We start from the raw sequence: 21,347 nt of genomic DNA on the forward strand, positions 1-21,347 counted from the left end.
CAAAAACATGCTAAGTGAAATAAGCCAATACAGAAGGACAATATTACATAATTCCACTTCTCTGAAGTACCTAGAATTGGTAAATTCATAGAGACAGAAAGCAGAAGAAAAGTCACCCATGGTGGGAGGAAAAGGAGGATATTATGGGTATAAAATTTCTGTTTGGAATGATGAAAAATTTCTGGAAATGGATAGTGGTGGTTGCACTGATGCTACTGAATTGTGCACTTAAACATGTTGACCATGGTAAATTTTATGTTATTTTAACATAATTTTTAAATGTGTATATCTAGTAGGTAGAGACTACAGGATTTAAAAACCAGTTGGAAACAGAGAATGAGGAAGAAGGATGAATAAAGGAAGACATGAATGTTACTTTGTGGGAGATGAAGAAACAGTGGCGGCCTTCCAGGTAGAGCTTCCCATGTGAGGCATTGTGTCTGTTTTGCAATGTGAGGTCTGAGGCAGCTCTTGGGCATCAGTATCTATAAGGTGTTTGGAAATCTGGTGTGAGTAGGCAGGAGATTCAATACAGATTTCTGTCTCCTGATTTCATGCTTTTATGGGACCAACTGAGTCGAACAGCTGGACAACCATGTAGTCTGGGGTCCCTGGCCTCAAGACCAGCCTCAGCTCTCACTCTGACACCATATTCAAACTTTAAATACAGGCTAGATCACCACAGTCAAGACTTGCTTTTGGGGGCTGGAGTTGTAGCTCGGTAGTAGGGCGCTTGCCTAGCATGTGTGAGGCACTGGGTTCGATTCTCAGCACAGCCTATAAATAAATGAATTAAATAAAGATCCATCAACACCTAAAGAATTTTTTTTTTTTAATTGCTTTTGCAACTCTGCCTTTTGGTACAGATAACCCAAGGCTGGCAATAGTGCTCACCTGTCCTTGTGTCCTGGATGATCAGTCTAGGACAAGGTTTTAGGAATACAGAAATGTGTCCAAACTGCTCTAACTGCTGTAAACTTCAGCTTGCAGGGGGCTCAGTAAAGTGGGGGCAGGCTGTGCAAAGTCAACCTGGAGAAAGGCCACCGCAAAGGCATCCTTCTTTATAGCAGCTGGAGACTCCTACCAGCATCTTTAGGTGCAGGGCTTAGGTAAGGGAGCAAGCCAGGCATGTTAATAACCTGAGCATCGGAATGATGCAATAGATGTTTCCAAAGCATTCATGTTGGGCTTTATAGGCTGAACATTTCTAGGTAAATATGATTTGATTCTGTGAATAAAGCCAAGATTGTTCACGTGCAAATTTTATCATACATGTTACTGTGGCTCATAATCTGCACAAAATCATTTTTCAAAGATACACACTGTTTGTAGACAGATTTAGTTGAGAAATAAGTATGAGTGTGAGAGGTCACATCCTAAGTTATTGTGGTGAGAAAAGCAGACAAGAATTGCAAAGTAGCATACAGACAACTGGATATGGTAAATTTTTTAATTTTAAAAAATCAGCAAATCAGAATTGAAAAAGAATAAAATAATGGTCAGGCAATGGGTAATGGGTCCCAATTAAGGTCTATTCAAAGGCAGAGTCCAGGAGGCTAACCCTTAGAAATATTAATGGGCACCATCAAGGCCTATTTCAAATGTAAAAGACCATGAGGCTTACCTGTGGGAACACTCCAGCCAACTCCTTTGTCCCAGAGACAAAGATGGAAGATGGAAGGTGGGAATAAACCCAAATGGGAGTTATAGGAAGGATTAAAACTCAGGCTATGGAGGAGGGAGGGGAAGGGACAGGATATGGGTTTAGGAAAGATGGTGGAATGAGACATAATTACCCTAAGTACATGTATGAAGATGTGACTTTGTGTATAACCAGAGACATGAAAAATTGTGCTCTATATATGTACTATGAATTGAAATGCATTCTGGTATCATATATAACAAATTAGAATAAATAAAAAGAAAAAACCCTCAGGCTAAAGGACACAACCAATAGCCTTGATACTTTTTCAATGTCTGATTAACATAGATTTTGATCAATTCTCACATCCCCAAACCACATAAGCCCCTAAACTAGCACATCAAAATTGGTTTTCCTGTTGTCAGGCCATCCCCCCCCCACCCCCACCCCCCCCACACACACATTTTAGTTCTATCTCTTCTCACTTAAATAAATCCTACTCCATTTATTCCTCCTTTCCAGTATTATCTGGGGATTTTATTCTTCCGATTTGTGAGACAAGACCCAGAAGGAAATTGGTAAAGGGGAATCTAGCCTCATCTCAAAACTCCAGTCTCAAAATAATTAAGGGAAGTATTGAAGGATGCTGCTGTGCATACCATAACTTCTTGTGCCGACAGGAGCAGAATTTTTGAACAACCTATATTAGAATTATATTAGAAGAAAGAAATGTCAGCTATAAAAATATTTGCTGGGGGCTGGGGCTGTATCTCAGTCTTGCCTGGCATGTGTGAGGCACTGGGTTCAATCCTCAACACCACATAAAAATAAATGAAATAAAGGCATGCTGTCCACCTACAACTACAAAATAAATTTTTAAAAATGTATGGTGGTTCATAGATCGTAGCTTATAACCAGACTGTCATTAACTTGGAAAGAGAATGACTGGCTGGAGGAAAGATATGGTCAAGAGTTCTTGGAATGAGGCCAGAGAATATTTTTGTCCTAGGGGAATGCTCAGCTAAAAGCCTTTAGTGACTTTAATCATCGGGGTCAAGATGACCCCTTTATGAATGTCAATCAGCCTTCTTTTCCTGCCACCCCAGTGCTTGTTGAATAGATCCATGTACAAAGTGGCTAAGATGGCAGGGATGAGGCCCTGCATGGCCTCAAGTGGACCACCTCTCCAGTCCTGACAGCAGCAGTGACCACCCTGTATGTCCACAACCTAGGGGGACCAGCCCACACCTCTTGCTGGTTGATTATAACTGACTCTATCCTATCACAATGGCAGGGATACATCCTGGAATTGGATTAAGTTTGTCTAAAATTTGTCCTCTGAACTTTTGCCAACACCACCTTTCATTGACTTACTAATGCTTTTACATTTTTGATATGACGCCATACGACAATGGCTTCTGATCACGTCACTTACTCTGTAGTGAAGAGTAAGTCAGAAGGCGACTTATGGAATTCACTGGATTGAACATAAACATTTACTGTCCTGAAACAGCTGACCTTTTGTGAGGACAACTCGTTTATGAGGCTGGAGTACTGTCCTACAAGATGCAGTGTATTTAGCATATGCTGTGAACCAGTGACCACGGTCCTAATACGAGGATCCGAGAACCAAAGGGCAGGGGAGAATGGCCTTAGTTTCATACCCAGTGACCCACAAAATCATTGCTTCTGTTCTCTGTGACTGTAGGCTTTGCTGGTTTAGAGGTAACCAAGAACAACACTTTTACAGGGAAGGGTTATGATACTGGTTCAGTGAACTGATTCTAATATAGGAATATACAAAGTTGCTTATACACAATTAGTGATGGGAAAAGTAAGGATAGAACCTTGTGAACTATGACAAAATTTAATGGAAAATTCTGTAGCCTTAAGACAGGAAGGCCTACCAATGGCTCAGATGGGAAAGGTTTTGGGTCATCCACCTGGGAAAGGTCTCTAATCCACTGATGCACTAGCTAAACTCAGAGGAACACAGGATGAACAATGAAGCAGAGAACTAAAAAAATATCAGCCATGGCCTCATGATTAGCTACAGAAAGAGCAACGGTTACTGCCTGTACATCCTTCATTGATGCCTCACATATTTTTTGTATGTTTTAATTAATTTTCTTCTTTTTTCCTTTTCCCTTACCCAATTACCACAGTTTAATGTCAGAACATAGTTTGTACTGATGGTGATTGACTTAACAATATCAAGATAAAATTATACTGCAACTGAGAGAGGAAGAGATATCATTCAAAGACCCAAGACTTGGAGCTGGATGTGGTTTGTCAGGGAGATATGAAATTATTTCTGGTTGAAGGGCTAATTAAATTTATTTGAACTGTGTATACATTCCATACTTCCTGAAATAAGAAAGGCAGATAATAGAATATTTTTTCTCCAGAATATTAAAAAAGTTCCTCAGCATAAAACATGTCAAATGCTAGAAAGATGCTGAATATGCAACTGTGGGTTCCAAGAAATTTATTTAATTACATCTCTATTATCTTCAAACAAGAAATAAATTACTAACACCACCTATCCACTATTATTTTATTAAATATTTTTAATAGGAAATACAATACAGATCTTGTAAATGTCTCCATTTATTCGCAGTGTTAATCTCAAGTAATCCTGATTATTACATAATCACAGCATTTACTGATCTGTGGTTTTATAGATAAACCAAATTTGTGAAATTAAAAAGAAATTTACAGACACCATTTTTTACTGTCACAATATAGGGACAAGTCATACACACACACACACACACTCACAGGCACCCAGGCACACACATCAGGAGAATAATTTATGCTAAAGTTACTTTCTGTCCTGGTCGAAACATTGTTCCACTTTGACTTTTTCTCTTCTTTGGATTTTGAAAGTTTTCATACCTTAAAAAAGTAAGAGATAATATTTAGTAAATGTAAACAATGTAACTACAAAAAAGATAATGAATTGTTTGTAAACAGAATTGCCTATATGCAAGTGAATTCTTTTTGAGATGAGGTCTGCTCCATTGCCAAGGCTGACCTCATACATGTAAGCTCAGGTGATCTCCCTGCCTCAGCCTCCCAAGTAGCGGGGACTACAGGAACATGCCACTGCAGCCAGCCTAGAACTGTATTTTGTGAAAGAGAAATAATGAACTAGAAAAAATTAAAATGCTTACAAATAAATTTCCAAAGCTGCACTCTTAACAGAAAAAAAGAACAAAGAGAATGAAGATCCAAGTTGGAAAAGGTAAAATACAAATGGTGCAAGGTACAGTGGCGCACACCTGTAATTCCAGCTATTCAGAGAGCTGAGGGAGAAAGATTCCAAGTTTGAGGTGAGTGTAGGCAACTGAGTGAAATTCTGTCTCAAAAAAGCAAATAGCTATGAATAATATAAAAAATTATAACTGTTATAGGTTTAGTCAAAGAAATATAAATTATTAAGCAAAATATATTTTTTTCTCCAATGAAACTGGATAAGGTTAGAAAAAACACTGCAACAACCTGGGTTAGTGAGCTGGCACTTACATTCTGCTGCTGAAATATACACATTGTAACAGTAATTCTTGGAAGGCAATTTGGCAATATATTTTGAAAATGTTAAAAAATGTGAGTACCTTGTAATGCAACAATTCTACTTCTATCCCAGTGAAATACTTAAAGGTATGTGCAAACATTTAGTCATCTTAAAGAATGTTCATTAATTACCACACTGCTAATAACAGTACAATCTGGAAGTAATTTTAACGTCCATAAATAGGATATCATGACATTGCTATACTATAGAATGACATTTAAAAACAACATAGTAGGGGCTGGGGTTGTGGCTCAGTGGTAGAGCGCTCGCCTTGCACGTGCGAGACCCTGGGTTTGATCCTCAGCACCACATAAAAATAAATAATATTAAATAAATACATAAATAAAAATAAATAAAAACAACAAAGTAGTAACCTCCTTAAAATTATGGATGGCTTAAAAGGGGGGCAGCTATAGAACTATGTGTGAAGTGTTCTCATTGTGTTAAGAAAAAATATATAAGCATACAAGATAAGTAATTAAGGAAAACTACTGTTTCCTTATTTTTCCCATCTTTGATTTTATATTTTTCTACAATAAGTATGTAACTGATGTATGTGTACACATATACTTCGCCAAAGCACTGCAAAATTAAGAGTTGAAACATTCTTTTTTTAATATTTTTTAGTTGTTAATGGACTTTTATTTTTTAATATTTATTTTATAGTTATAGGTAGACACAATATCTTTATTTTATTTTTATGTGGTGCTAAGGACAGAACCCAGTGCTTCAAACATGCTAGGTGAGTGCTCTACCTCTGAGCCACAAACCCAGCCCCTTTATTTTATTTATTTATACGTGGTGTTGAGAATTGAACCCAGTGCCTCACATATGCTACACAAGTGTTCTGCCACTGAGCCACAACCCCAGCCCCCAAATATTTATTCTTTTTTGGGGTTGGTGGTGCTGGTGATGGAACCTAGGGCCTTGTGCATGCAAGGCAAGCACTCTACCAATTGAGTATATCTCCAGTCCCTGAAATATTTCTTCTTCAGAAACCAGAAATAAATATGTGAATCATTGATATAGAATGGTTCCCAGTTGCCGGTTGCAGTGGTGCCATGGCTGTAATCCCAGTGGCTCAGGAGACTGAAGCAGGAAGATCTTGAGTTCAAAGCCAGCATCAGCAAAAGCGAGGTGCCAAGCCTCTAAATAAAACTCAGCGAGACCCTGCCTTTAAATAAAAATATAAAAAGGACTGAGGATGTGACTCAGTAATCGAGTGTCCCCGAGTTCAATCCCCACTATCAAAAAAAAAAAAAAAAAGAATGGTTACCAGTCTCAGCCTCAAAGGTGGACAAAGAATCAATCACAAGGAGGCTATAAATCCCATGTACTAAATATGATCAACAAATGAAAAAATGTGAATGTACTGTTTTTTGTTTTTTTGTACTAGAGATTGAACCTGGGGCCATTTAACCACTGAGCCACATCCCTACCCCTTTTTATTTTGAGACAGGGTCTTGCTAAGTTGCTTAGGGACTCAGTAAGTTTCAAACTTGCAATCCTCTTGCCTTATCCTCCTGAGTTGGTGGGATTACAATTGAGTGCCACTGTACCCAGCAAATGTTTCTGATATTAAAAAATAAAATTATGGGGCTGGGGATGTGGCTCAAGCGGTAGCGCGCTCGCCTGGCATGCGTGCGGCCCGGGTTCGATCCTCAGCACCACATACAAACCAAGATGTTGTGTCCGCCGAGAACTAAAATAAATAAATATAAAAAATAAAATAAAATAAAATTATTTTGAAAGTGAGGTGTATTTTTTCACAAATCTTACCATATAATTAGAATCATTTACAGCTTTTAATTTTTCTCCTTATTTCTTCAAACTTTCTAAAACTGAATCAGTTCATTGTAAGTACCCACCCACTTCTTCTTCAGTGCTGGGCATCAAACTCAGGGATTCAGGAATGCTAGGTGAGCACTTTACCACATCCCCAGCCCTATTTTGTATTTTTTTTTAATTTAGAGACAGGGTCTCACTGAGTTCCTAAGCACCTTTTGAACTTTCAATCCTCCTGACTCATCCTCCCAAGTCACTGGGATTACAGGTGTGCACCACTGCACCTGGCTCCAGCCTTTTTTATTTTTAAGATAGGGTTTTGCTAAGTTGCCCAGGCTGGCTTCAAACCTGCAATCTCCTCCTTTTTCAGTCTTCTGAACAGCTGGGATTAAAAGTTGAATTGGCCTTTAAATATTCAAAAATATTATTTTTGGTTTTAAACAAGAACTTTTAAGTGAATAATGATATCACCTATGATAATATCTATACTTAAATCAGAATCTGTTACTTACAGCTCAGCAAAATTCTTCCAATCATCTTCACTAATGGATGGTCTTGTGTTACCAAGAGCAGTCATTAAATGTGACTGACTGATAGCTAATAAACAGGTTTTGATTGGTCCTGGCTGGTTAAGAGATTCATCCTCCTTCAATAAAGAACAAATTAACAAAAAATTAACTTAGGGATATGATGAAAAAAGTTAACAATCCCATCATTCTTCTTGTCAGATTTTTCAGGTGATCACACATTCTCTTTCCTATAACTAAAAATTATTTGAAAGCAAGGAAGAACATAACCATTTGACTGAGTCAATGCATTTCAGTACCTTGTTTATAAATATAGCTCACTTATAAGTCAAAGAAATGTGTATCAAAAAAGGAAAACAAATTCTTAAAAAGTTTTTAACAATTTTAATGAGGGGGGAAAAAAAAGCCATACTCCACTTTGGCTCCGGTATCTGCCTTTGATGATACTGATATCTGCCCTCAACTGATCTCTTTGTTCTTGTGTGAGTTCTGGGTAACCTTCCTGTGAAGCTGTTCTAATCACTGGTGGTTGTGGAAACAATTGATCTTTCCCAAGAAGTCCAGGCAAATCCTGAGTCATGGAGCTTGGTGCAGAGAGACACTGTGAGCTCTGTATGTTAGGAAGAGTAATGAAAGAAGAGAGAGAGAAAAAAAACAAAATAAAACTATGTGTTTATCAAACAAAAAATTAAACATTTTAAGCAACAAACCATAATAGCAATGACATTTACCTTGTTTTCACTTTGGTTACTAGGGATTTAAGGCCAAGGGCACTCTACCACTGACTTATATCCCCAGTCCTTTTCATTTTTCAATTTGAGACAAAGTGTTACTTTGTTAAGAGTCTCCTCAAGTTGCTAAGGCTAGCTTCAAACTTGTAGTTCTCCTGCCTCAGTCTCCTGAGTCGCTGGGATTACAATGCATGTGTTTCTGTGCCCTGGCTAAGTATACCTTTTAATTCACTGAAATTAAGCAAATATAAAAGATATTGGTATTCTAAATATCTATATTATAGAACCACCACAGACTGAAAACTACCATAACATAGGGGTTTGGTTTTTTAAATGCTTTGCTATTTAAATGCACCATTAATGACCAAGGACAGATTTCAATATGCCTTTCTCTTCCTTTTTGGCAAAGAGAGTTATACAAAGGTTCTGGGGCATTTCGAGGTAGAAGTTAAGAACCAGAGAACAGAATTAAAGACTATAATTAAAACAATACCTTACTAATCGTGGGAATAAAAACTTTCATATTTTTAGAAATCTGAATTAATAAAATGTACAAAAAATGTAACTAAATATATGTAAAAATGTTGTAAAGCAAAAAGGTTACCACTATTAATTTTGGGGGGGATATCCATTGAGTGCTATTTTGATTAAGTAGAAAAACAATGATATTGCTTACATTTAATTTAAATACTTTGTTGATAGATTACATTATTTCATTGTTTATATTTTCCATGAAAAAAATTACAAATAAATAACATTTTGTTGTCAAGAATTTTTGACATTATTATATTGAATTTTTCATTATCCTCAACTATTCTATAATAATAAAATTTAGGTTTACTATAAAATGATTTAGCTAAGTAGAAAGGTTTTAAAACCAGCAGGGAAGAGAGGTATGTAACCTACTATTTTGATGGAGTAAAAGGAAAAGAACACCTGGACTTATTAAAAGGCCAGGGCCCACTGATTTATCAACATAGACTGGCTGTCCCATTTTAGTTCCCCTCCTGGCTGGTTTGGGAAGTCCTTCAGCCATCAAATAGATATAGATTTAGGAAAACTAGAAAGGTCAATCTCCAAACTAAAGGTTTCACTAGAGTCTCTGACAGAAATAGTCTTACAAAACAGATGAGGTCTAGATGGTTTCTTTCTGAAATAAGGAGGACTTTGTATGGCTCCAGGAGAAACTTGTTTCTATGCAAACCATTCTGGGATAATAAAGAACAATTTTGCGCTTGTGAGAAACAGGTTAAAGGAAAGAGATGAAGCACTAGAAACTTCAGGCAATTGGTTCCAAAACCTGTTCTCATGGTCCCCTTGTCCTCCATCATTTCAGCCATAGTTGGGCCCCTAGTCCTTCTCCTGATTGGTATTACTGTAGGACCCTGCCTCTTAAAAACCTTCCTAAACCATATACAAAAAATGTAGGTGAGGTCAGACTTATGGTCTTGCGAGCCCAGTATAGTCCCTTAGACACAGAAGGAAGGAAAACAAACAAACAAACAAACAAAAATGAGGCCTAATGATGTGCAAGATTGACATCAAACCTACTAAAACCAGTGGGGAATGTGATAGTAGGAGCAAATGTGACTCCATTTTGGTTTATGACTTCATCCTGTAAAACAACCATGCCAAAGAGTCATGACTGGGGCAAGATAGTCTTTTCCTTTTGCTATAGAAACCTTTAAGAACACAGAACTACCTAATGGGGCATTGTTTCTATAACTAGGGTAACGGGACTCTGTTTCTGTAACTGGGGTGACTGGGATAACTGTGATTGGTTAGGCTTCCCTCCGCTTGACTGCACTGTCCTGCTTCTGTAACCTGGCTTGCTTGCATTGGCTAGACCCCTTGAACATCCCTTTTGCGATTTTCAGGCTTATAAAGAGTGCCCTTGCAATTGTTCGGGGCTGATCAGGGGAACAGCCTTATGTTCTGGTCAGCCACCACCGGTGTGCTTTAATAAAGGCTTGATTCAATTATACGTGAATGGTCTGTAAGTCAGTTTATGAAACCCTGGGACAAAGCTTTAACTATAACAATTGAAAGAAATGAAAAGATAACTACAACTACCCACTTCTTTTGTTCCCCTTGCTTGCAGGCCTGTTTTAAAGTTCTTAAAAAGAAATTAAAATTACCAACTAGCTTAATTAAAAAAATAAGACTTTTTACTGAAGAACCATCAACCAGAAAGAATATGTGGGGCTGGTTAGGAGATAAATCACCATTCAACTTTACACCAATATACAATTTCACATTTCAGAACTACGTAAGAATGATCACGCAGTATACCAGATCAGAGGAGGTTCCATTGCCAAGTTCTGATTCATAAGAGCTTCCAAAATAGAGCCGGTACATATTGAATTTTGATTCATCTGGAAGGATCTCAGACATTTCTAGAGAAACAAGGGACTGATCTAAGCCACATTCTCCATCTCCAGCTGAGTCATCAGAGCCACTACTGTGGTTAAGAAAGACCATTGACGACAGACTTAAGTCACTATCTGAACTAGAACGACCATCCTAAAATACACAAAAGGAGAACCAGTTGTAAGATCTAAATAATTCACAACTCAGAAATAAATAACAACAGACAGCATTCCAACACAGCAATCCAAGAGACTTTAGGCATTTTCTAACCAGCTCAATTCTCTAAGGGTTGTAAAGCACACAGTAAAATTTTAAATATTAAAATAAGGAAAGACAAGATACAATGCATAAATAACTTGTCAACCTCCCCACAAAAAAGTCTGTAACAAAGCTAGGACTCAGACCTCTGGCCTTTATTTTTATGTCTCTGCCTTTCCACACATTTTTCTACTCCATGATGATGAAATAACCCTGCTACAGAGTGCTTTCCAAATACACACTTTTTTGTTGTTGTTAGAGAGGATAAAAAACAAAACAAAACTTCAAAAGTTTGTCAAAATAAACAGCAAAACTTGACTTGGGAACTTTAGGGCCTGAAAAAAAATCTCCAACAAAATGTGGAGGAAAGGAATATACAGAAAAACTTTCCTAGAAAATATATGATGAAGTCTTTGATGTAGCAAATTATCAACTGCAATAATTGAAATCAAAATCAGCCTTAGAGTAAAGGCTGTTTCTAGAATTGGGATATAGAAAGTACAAGAAAATAAAGAACATCTTGTGTCTGAAAGGACATGATCAAAGAATGATGAGTACATATCATAAGGGCACAAATGTTATCTAAAAGAGGCTCCTACTGGCTGGACTGGAACATTTATCTTTGAACTAAAAATAACAACTTAATTATTTCTTTTTTTTAAATTTATTTTTTAGTTGTAGTTGGACACACTACCTTTATTTTATTTTTATGTGGTGCTGAGGATCAAACCCAGGGCCTCACACGTGCTAGGTGTGCATTCTACCACTGAGCCACAAAGTCCAACTTTAATTATTTCTTAAAAAATTAAAGTAAAAAACAACTAAAAACCTGAATTATTTTTGTTTATATTAATTCATGACATCCCAATTTAAACAACATACTTATAAACATCTGCATATTTCTACCAATATTAAAGTAACGTTAAAGAAACAGATATCAAATTCTTCATAATTATAAATATCTGCAAAACCTTTATCCAAATATGGAACATCCAACTTAAAGGTAAAAAAATTTCTACATAGTTGTACTGAAGTTACTAAAAATGGTATTTTTCAAGATTGAAAATTTAACATTGAATTGCTGTTTCTCCCATAAAATGTCAGAATGATCTACTCAAATAACTTACCTGGAGTCCACTAGAGAGCAGCCTTCCATGTAAGGCCTCCAACTGGGCATTATAAAGTAAAGCTTTGAGATCAGCTCCAGTAAAGGAGTCGGTCAGTGATGCCACATGGTGAAGGTCCACATCATCTGCCAGAGGCAGAGAGTCACTGAGAACATTTAAAATTTCGAGACGTGACACCTGAAGGAAGAAAAACTAATTAACAAATAAAAAAGAAAATTAAATATTATCTTAAGTTGTATTTTATAACTTTTTAATGAATTAACTTTGCACATGTAACAAGCTTTACAATTAAGTTGAGCAAGGTACTACAAGTCTACTACCTATCTTCCTTGGAACTTCCCCCTAACAGAAGGGAAACAGGAAAATGAATAAAATCAACATTCTCAGATATTCAGTATAAATAATTTCTTACTGAGACTGTGGTTATTTTCTAAATTTGGGCAAATGTGCCAATAAAAGAAACTTATAATAATTTAAGTAACATGTGACATATATTCAGATATTTTATACCTCTGACTATACATTTGTCTACTTATTCTTTCATTCAGTCACTAATTTCTAAATCTGAAAACTATAGTTGACACAACACTAACTAGGAACACCTGAAAAATCACCTCTCTGTCATGAATTACATGCTTGCTTTCATGTTTGATTCTGTTATCAGTTTTTTTTAATAGGAAAATGGGATGTGTGATTGTTGAACACAGAGAATGTGGACAGGTAAGACTTCAGATTTCTTGCCTTTTTCCAGCTGGTTACCATTAAGAATTACAAAAAGTTTTCAGACTTAGATGGAAATGGCTGGGCCAGAGAGAGTCTTTGCATCTCACTCAGAATCTTTTTATGCTTTGGGCAAATAGTGACTAAAACCTTTGCCTAAGAGAGCTGGTCTTCTAAGGACAATTGCTATTACCTGGCAGAAGTAAAGTTCACAAGGAAAGAGTGAAGCATTTGTTGGGTTTTGGACTCTAAATATGAAATTGTCACCTGATCAGGAGGAGGACAGTATACACATTTATCTAGTCGACCAGGCCTAAGCAGGGCAGGGTCAATCAAGTCAGGGCGACTAGTAGCGGCCAACACATAAACACCTGAGGGAGAAAAAACAAGGTTTTTTTGTTTTTATTTTTTTTACTAACACCTGATAAAATTTTGTTACAACAGAGTACTTTTGTATTTACAATGGTTACCCTGTAAGCCTTCTACTCCATCCAACTGAGTCAGCAACTGGTTAACTACTCGGTCTATAACTCCTGTATTGTCATGACCTCTTCGAGGAGCAATGGATTCAAATTCATCAAAGAAAAGAATGCAGGGCTTTGCAGCCTGTGCTCTACAAAAACACAAAAATAAAACAAAACAAAACAAAAAAACAATGAATATGTGAACAGGGCTTCAGAGTTCCCAAACTAATTAGGTAAATAGATGAATATATAAGTTTATACATGCATGCATATATTTATTTTAATTTCACAATAAACCCTTAAAGAAGGCAGTCATATGTAATTATCCTCATTTTCAGTAAACTGGGTAATAAGAGAGGTCAAGGTCTTTGTCTAAGACCATGCCTTCTAGACAAGAGACTAAAACTCCAAGTCTTAGTCTATAAATAAAATACTTCTTTGATTTTTCAATCTGCTTATTTTACTTCTTTTGTGAAGTTCAACTCATTTCTTTTGTCCATTCAAAAGTTGGCAAATTCATTATTTTCATATTATTTTGTAAGGGATCTCTGAAAAGTGTTTTTTACTTATTTTACTTTTCTTTTTCTAATTTGAACTTCAATTTTTTTTTTTTTTTTTTTTTTGGTCCTGGAGATTGAACCCAGGGCCTCTTACACTCTAAGCATGGCTCTACTACTGAGCTGCACCCCTAATCCCTGATTCTTAATTTTATTAACTAATTCAAAAGAAGAGAACGTTAATTCCATTCTCTAGCAACAGGTGGACTAGAATGTTTAGAGATTAGTCCCCAATATAAAAATGCATGTCTTGATGACTGAAAAAAAACAAAAGATAAATCATTAAATAAATGACAACATTTTCTGGGGTTAAAAACACCCTGGAGGGCTGGGGCTGTAGTTCAGTAGCAAAGCGTTTGCCTAGCATGTGTGAGGCACTGGGTTCGATCCTCGGTACCACACAAAAACAAACAAATAAAATAAAGGCCTGTTGTCCATACACAACTACCAAAAATAAAAACAAACAAACAAAACACCCTGGAATATCTGTTCCTAAAATGTTTGGCAAAATTCTCCTGGAACACTAACACTTAAAGATTTTTAAACTAGAGACTCATTTTTTTCTAGTTAAAGGACTATTGAGATTTTGTTTCTTCTTTGCTCAATTTTAGTCAACTGCATTTTCATCTATGTTACCTAAATTTTCAACTATATTAGCATAGAGTTTTTCATGACATTCCTTTATTCTCTTTTCCATTTCGGGTATATTTTAGTCACATCTCTCCTTTTAGCCTTAATACTGTTTACTCACAGTTCCTTTCCTTCCTCTCAATTAAACTTGCTTGAGATCCATTAATTTTTTAAAATAACTTGGCTTGGTGAACCTGTCAACTGAATTGTTTTCTAGTTCATGAAATTTTGTTCTGTCTTTATTATTCCCTTTTATCTGCTTTTTTTAAAACTTAAATTTGTTTATCTTTTTTCTCTATTTATACCTATAATTTTCCCAATTTCTTGAGACAGATACATAAGTGATTAACTTGCAACCGTTTTTTCTTTTCTAAATTCTTAATGCTACAAATTTACCTTGAAATTAGTTTTATAACATCTCACATTTTAAACTGGCATTATTTTCACCATGATTTGGATATTAAGTATCCACATTGTGATTTTTTCCTTAACCTATGATTTAGAATAGATAATTTTTAAAAAAATAAATGTATGAGAGATTAATCTTTTATTACTTATTTTAACTCAACTATATTTTCAGAATAGTCTACATGATACTGTTCTTCTGAAACCTACTGCAATTGCTACGTGTATGGTTTCATATATGATCAATTTTTAAAAATGTTCAATTGGGCTTGAAAAGAAGGCATATTTTCTACTTATTGAGTGCATGTTCTAAATATACTGATCAATTTTTGACTATGTTGTTCAAATCTCTTCACTTTTACTGCTCTATTTGCTTCAATCCAATAATTATTGAGAACTGTGTTAAAATCTATTACTATGAAGGTGAATTTGTCAATTTCTCCTCAATCAATTTTTACTTCAAATATTTTGAAGCTCTATTTATTATTGGGTACAATTTTAGAATTAAAATGTCTTCTTGGTGAAGTGAATTTTTATCAAGAAGTAGTGACTATCTTTATCTCTAATAATGCTTTTTCCTGATAATGTTTTATTTCTTAAACTGGGTAGTGGATATGTAAATATCCATTTTATTATTATTTTATAAACTACATATATATTCTATATATATCCTCTTTGATTTTTTAAAAAATTGTTCTAATTAGTTATACATGACACTAGAATGCATTTTGACACATCATACATAAATGGAGTATAAGTTCTCATTCTTCTGGTTGTACATGATATAGAACTATACAGGTTATGTTATATATATCCTTTTTAAAAAAAATCTTTTTTTTAGTTATAGATGAACACAATATCTTTATTTATTTACTTTTTTATGTGGTGCTGAGGATCAAACCCAGTGCCTCATGTGTGTGAGGCTAGTGCTCAATCGCTGAGCTACAACCCCAGTCCATATATATCCTCTTAATTGCATACTTTAAAATAAAATTTAAATACTTAATAAATTTTAAATACTTTAAAATGAAATTTTTAGAAGAATGGAACAGACTTATTAATTTGAAATCTTCATAACTGTATCTTACATGAATAATTATTTTTATCCTTAAATATTATGTTCTGTATTTATATGCATTTTATGCAGATTCAGTAATAGTTATTTTATTTTAATTAAATTGGTCATATGGAATCTTGATTTATAAGAGACAAATTAGAATTGGAAAAATAATTTGGCTGGACACAGTGACACATGCCTGTAATCTCCTGTAATCTCAGTGGCTTGGGAGGCTAAGCCAGTAAGATCTCGAGTTCAAAGCCAGCCTCAGAAACTTAGTGAAACCCCGTCTCTAAATAAAATACAAAAAAAGAGAAGGGTATATGGCTCAGTGGTTAAACACCCCTGAGTTCAATCCCTGGTACCAAAAAATAATAATAATAATAATTTGGAACTTAAAAAATAAAGAGATAAATCAGGAATAATTATTTGTTTCATGTAAGAATTTTCTCTGAGACTTCTTTATATATATATATAAAAAACTACTTATGATTCCATGTTTAGGAATATTTCTTTTTTAAAAATATTTGTAGTTGTAGATGGACATAATAACTTTATTTTACTTATTATGTGGTGCTGAGATTTGAACCTAGTGCCTCGTACTTGCCAGGCAAGTGCTCTATTATTGGGCCACAACCCTGGCTTGAAATATTTCTATTATAAAACCAAATAATCTATAACATTTAATATTGAAAATGTTTCATATTTTAATAGCATTTTTTTTGTGAAACAGAATATTAGTCCTTTAGTTTTTTAATGATTTACATAAATCATATGTTTCAAACAGTATTTCTCAAAAAACAATGGATATAGCTCAGTGGTACAGTGCTTATCTATTGTATGTGAGCACTGGGTTGGATCATCAGTACTATAAAAAACAAACAACACCACAAAACCAAAGCAAAAAGTGAGACCAACAAGCATTGACTAATAAATAATAATGCAGTCAGTTATTTTAAAACATTCATAGGGAACTGACCTAATAAAAATATCCCGAACAGCTTGTTCACTTGCTCCAATATATTTGCTGAGTAACTCTGGTCCCTATTAGGTAAAATAAAATTAGAGGTGAGATAAAATTAAAAAACAAAACATAGTGTTGGTTTTAGACTAAATCTAAGTGAATCACAGAAAAATTTTAATATGATTAAATAGATATCTCAAACACATTTTAAAAATTGATGTTTGCTGGAATAATAATCACACCACAAGTTCTACACATGGGGTTTCCTCTGCTTCGAACATTCTCAGTCTCATGACCTATAGCTTTTTTTTTTTTTTTTTTTTTTTTTTACTGGGGATTGAACCCAGGGGTACTTAACCACTAAGCCACATCCCCAGTCCTTTTAATTTATTGAGACAAGGTCTCATTAAGTTGTTTAGGGCCTTGGTAATTTGCTGAGGCTGGCTTTCAAATGTGATCCTTTTGCCTCAACCTCTTGAGTCCCTGGGATTACAGGTGTGCACCACCATGCCTAGCAACCTACAGCTTTATATCATTTAAAGCTTGTCAAAGTGCCACCTCTCCTGAAAAATCCTGCCTGAAAATATCATCTGTGACCCAATCCAGTTACTTTATGTCTCCTTACCCTGTTTTTCTTCCTAAACAGTACTTACCTTCACCTGGCAGTAAGTTTTACATTTGATGGGTATATCTGCTTATTGTCTCTTTCCACTAGTAGAATGTAAGATCCAAAAAGAAAGTTCTGTTCATGGCTGAATTTCAGGTCCCAAAATAGTGGCTGCCATAGAAGTACTACATAATGATTTGTTTAGTGAAGTAACGAATGGTTTTTAAAAGTTCCATCTATCTCAAATCTTTTGGAGATTCCAAAAAATATGTAGACATAATTTACTTTAGTTAGCAATCAATTACTGAAACAAAATTATCTGTATAGTAGTTCAAGAATATACCACCTTTCCTAAAAGTCAACTGAAAAACTTTTAAAACAAATTTCACTATGTAAAGTAAAAATCAATAATGAGTATAATCTTTCCTTAAATTAGGATCTCTCAAAACAGAAAGATACTGATACAATCAGAAAACTACAGGATTAAAGGATGGAACAAGAAATAACTTAAGGCAAAATATTTGAAACAAGGCAACAATTTCTCCAGTGAAAAATCACTATCTCCAAAAGACCAAATACTGATCAGGGAAGTGGCCAAAATAAAGAATTTATAATACTCAGCCATCTATACATCTGTTACTATATAAACATTTAACTATACTTCTTTATACAATCAGAAAACTACAAGATTAAAGGATGGAACAAGAAATAACTTAAGGCAAAATATTTGAAACAAGGCAACATGCTTGTGTCAGTTAAAGACGTCTGTCTTTGATGTGTGCCTCCTAGGATCCACACTGACCTACCCAGAGAGGAAAAACTTCCTCCTGAAAACTCTCCACTGGGAATTCAGCCCAAAGTATGATTTTATGATTTTATTAGGGGATAAGGTGTCCTTCCTAATGGAAAAACTCAACATTCACCAATCTAGAAAATTATATACCTAAAACAACAACAACAACAAAAGCACTTTCTAGTGACAATTATAAAAAGAAGAGTATGGTCATGGTTATGTCAGAATCCAGAGAAAGATAGGAAAATTAAAGTTTTAGTGTTTCTCCATCAGGCCAGGGTGCCATGTACCCAGTTCACAAAAAATCATAATACAAGAGGGTAGGCAAAACCCAATCGCATATGGCTTTCAGATTATAAATCAACCTCAAATAAAGCTCAGCCTTTTTCTTTTTTAAAATTTTTTATTTAGAGATATGGTCTCACTAAGTTGCTTAAGCCCTGCAAAGTTGCTGAGGCTGGTTTTGAACTTGGGATCCTCCTGCCTCAGCCTCCTGAGTTGCTGGGAGGCACCACTGTGCCCAGCTCAGAATCTAGTCTTAAAGATTTTCTTCCTTTCAGTATAGTCTGCTTTTACCTGAATATTTATGTAGAATTCTATTGAAAATGCACAAAAATTTGCCATAAACAAGGAAGTGAGAAATCATACAAGAGATATGGCTCATTACTCAATTCTTACAGCTTTAACTAATAAAAGGATCACTGCTCCCAAATAGCTTTCCAAATATGAGACTAACCCAGTCAAGAAACATAAATGGTGTTGGCAAGACATAGAGAATTAGGAAACCCCACACATTGTTGGTGGGGATAGAAAATGGTGCTATTACTGTAAAAAATAGTTTGGAGGTTCCTTAAGAAGTTAAACATGGAATTACCCAACAATTCCACTATCATTATATACTCGAGTGAAATAAAAACATGTTAACATATAAATTTGTAACATGGACAGAAATTTGTACATGGATATGTACAGCACCATTATTTGTAGCAGCCAAATATTTAACAATGATGATGATAGATAAACCAAGTGGGGTACAGGTATGCATGGCATTATTATTCAGTTATAAAAAGGAATAAAGTAGTAATACATGCTGCAACTTGGATGAAACATGAAACCATTGCACAAAGCGAAAGAAGTTTGAAAAGGTCACATACTGCTAGAATCCCTTCATATGAAATATACAGAGTAGGCAAATCCACATCCACAGAAAGCAGACTGATGGTTGCTAGGGAATGGGTAGAACAGAGAATGGGATGAAAAAATTTCAAACTATAGAGGTGGTGATTGCACAGCTTTGTGAATGCACTAAACGCCGATAAACTGTACACTTTAAAATAGTCAATTGTACTTAAGTTTTATCTCAATAAAGAAAAAGAAAAAATGCATACATACCTTGACACTAATAAAATTCATTCTACTCTCTCGTGCAACTACCCCAGCTAGTAAGGTTTTTCCTGTGCCAGGAGGACCATACAACAATATTCCTGTTCTCTGCCTTATGGGCAAGTTTGCAAATAATTCTGGGTACTGAAAAATACAAAAATATGACAAACAGTCCAAATCTAAACGGAAACACAAAGCAGCAGCTAACAATCAACATACAGAAAAAAGTATTCAGATGGTGATAATTGCTGCCTTTCTTTATTAATAGCACAACATCAGAAAATAAAATTCCTACTAAAAATAATGAACTCAAAGAAGCTATTGCAGATTTTCCTGGCTGGACCAGAGGATATATTCTATATAAAATGCATACAACTGTGTCTGAACTTACTTCTGCTATTCCTTTTTTTTCCCCCAAACACTATAAAAGTACTACATTAAGAAAATGAAGACAAATCTTTTAACAAGTATACTATCTTCTACTTGTGTGTTCACAGTGCAAGTTATGACACCTGTGTGCTTGATTGAGAAAGAAAAGAAGTGACAGAGAAGCACATGTAATGACCTTATATAGGAAAATCTTCTGAATGTGTCCAGGCTGAACAAATGATTGATGCTTCTCAAAAAGCAAACATCTTTTTCAAGTCAGTAAAACATCAGGATACTGTCTGCAATATCCTGGTCTCCTCGATTACATATGCCTCATTATTTCCACCTGTGGACAAAATTCCAACCTTATCTCCATTTGTATTCTAATCTACAAAAGGCCTCAGTCAGCAGTTACACATGTAGTCTCCATTTTCTGGGTATTAAGACCTGGTACCCAGGCTCAGCATATGGAGTCATGAAGTTCTGGCTAGTCCTTCCATGCCCATCTTCTCTCACACAGGCTTTATCCCAGAGTCATGTGCTGTACTCAATATGACAGGCCTCAAAAGTGACCAATTCCCAGGAGCTGCCATTCAGCTACATGTAACCCAAGGTCCTTACCCATTTCTTCATTCTTTGCATGGGTCCCTGACTCTTCCCTAGACTCTACTGTCTGATCTCCCTTTTTTTTTTTTTTGTGGATACCAGAGATTGAACTCAGGGGTGCTCAACCACTGATCCACATCCCCAGCCCTATTTCATATTTTATTTAGAGACAGGGTCTCACTGAGTTGATTAGTGCCCCCCATAGGCTGATGCTGGCTTTGAACTTGTGATCCTCCCATCTCGGCTTCCCATGCCGCTGGGATTACAGGCATGCACTCCCACATCCAGCTCAAAATCTTAAAATTTTTTTGTGTGGTGCTGGGGATTGAACCCACAGCTTTGTACATGTGAGGCAGGCACTCTACCAACTGAGCTATATCCTCAGCCCGTCTGATCTCTTGAATAATAATCTACCTCTGTCCCCTTTGTTCTGTCATCTAACAAGTTTATGCTGCCTGCCAACTTTCCAGGACTGATCCCCAGAGTCTAGAAATCTGACTTAATCCACCAGCCCTGTAGATCTAAATGATTCTTTCACCCAGATTATATCTTTCTGTTTCTGTTCAAATCCCAGCAGACAGTTAACATTTTGCTTTAGTACAATCTGAATGATTCAAACAGAACTATGAAATTCACATCAAAATGCATTTATTGTAAATATCACCTAAGCTTTCCTTCTAAGTTTCAGATATGCAAAAAGTATATCAAATACTTAAAAAATCTGCTAAAGTACTAAAATGGTGCTGGGCATTTACTGCTAACTCAGTAAACACTT

The 21,347-nt window shown here is 35.5% G+C and overlaps 1 protein-coding gene across 2 annotated transcripts in view; it reads right to left on the bottom strand.

Annotated features, from left to right (window-relative positions):
• Positions 1-4,182: 4,182 nt before the first annotated feature.
• Positions 4,183-21,347, bottom strand: part of Pex1 (peroxisomal biogenesis factor 1) — a 47,765-nt gene continuing 30,600 nt past the window's right edge. Inside the window, exons 16-24 of one of the 2 annotated variants that reach the window (XM_015506714.2) lie at positions 19,607-19,741; positions 16,830-16,894; positions 13,208-13,350; positions 13,005-13,108; positions 12,018-12,194; positions 10,555-10,785; positions 7,944-8,141; positions 7,517-7,650; positions 4,183-4,540 (exon numbers count right to left, since the gene is read on the bottom strand). In XM_015506714.2, the coding sequence (XP_015362200.1) occupies positions 4,456-4,540; positions 7,517-7,650; positions 7,944-8,141; positions 10,555-10,785; positions 12,018-12,194; positions 13,005-13,108; positions 13,208-13,350; positions 16,830-16,894; positions 19,607-19,741 (1,272 nt within the window). In that variant the 3' untranslated portion in view covers positions 4,183-4,455. Of the gene's footprint in view, positions 4,541-7,513; positions 7,651-7,943; positions 8,142-10,554; positions 10,786-12,017; positions 12,195-13,004; positions 13,109-13,207; positions 13,351-16,829; positions 16,895-19,606; positions 19,742-21,347 lie in introns of those variants that run through there. The other variant, XM_048784612.1, reaches the window with a different exon arrangement.

Source organism: Marmota marmota, unplaced genomic scaffold, assembly GCF_001458135.2.
Source record: "Marmota marmota marmota unplaced genomic scaffold, marMar, whole genome shotgun sequence".
In the NCBI taxonomy this organism is placed as follows: Eukaryota; Metazoa; Chordata; class Mammalia; order Rodentia; family Sciuridae; genus Marmota; species Marmota marmota.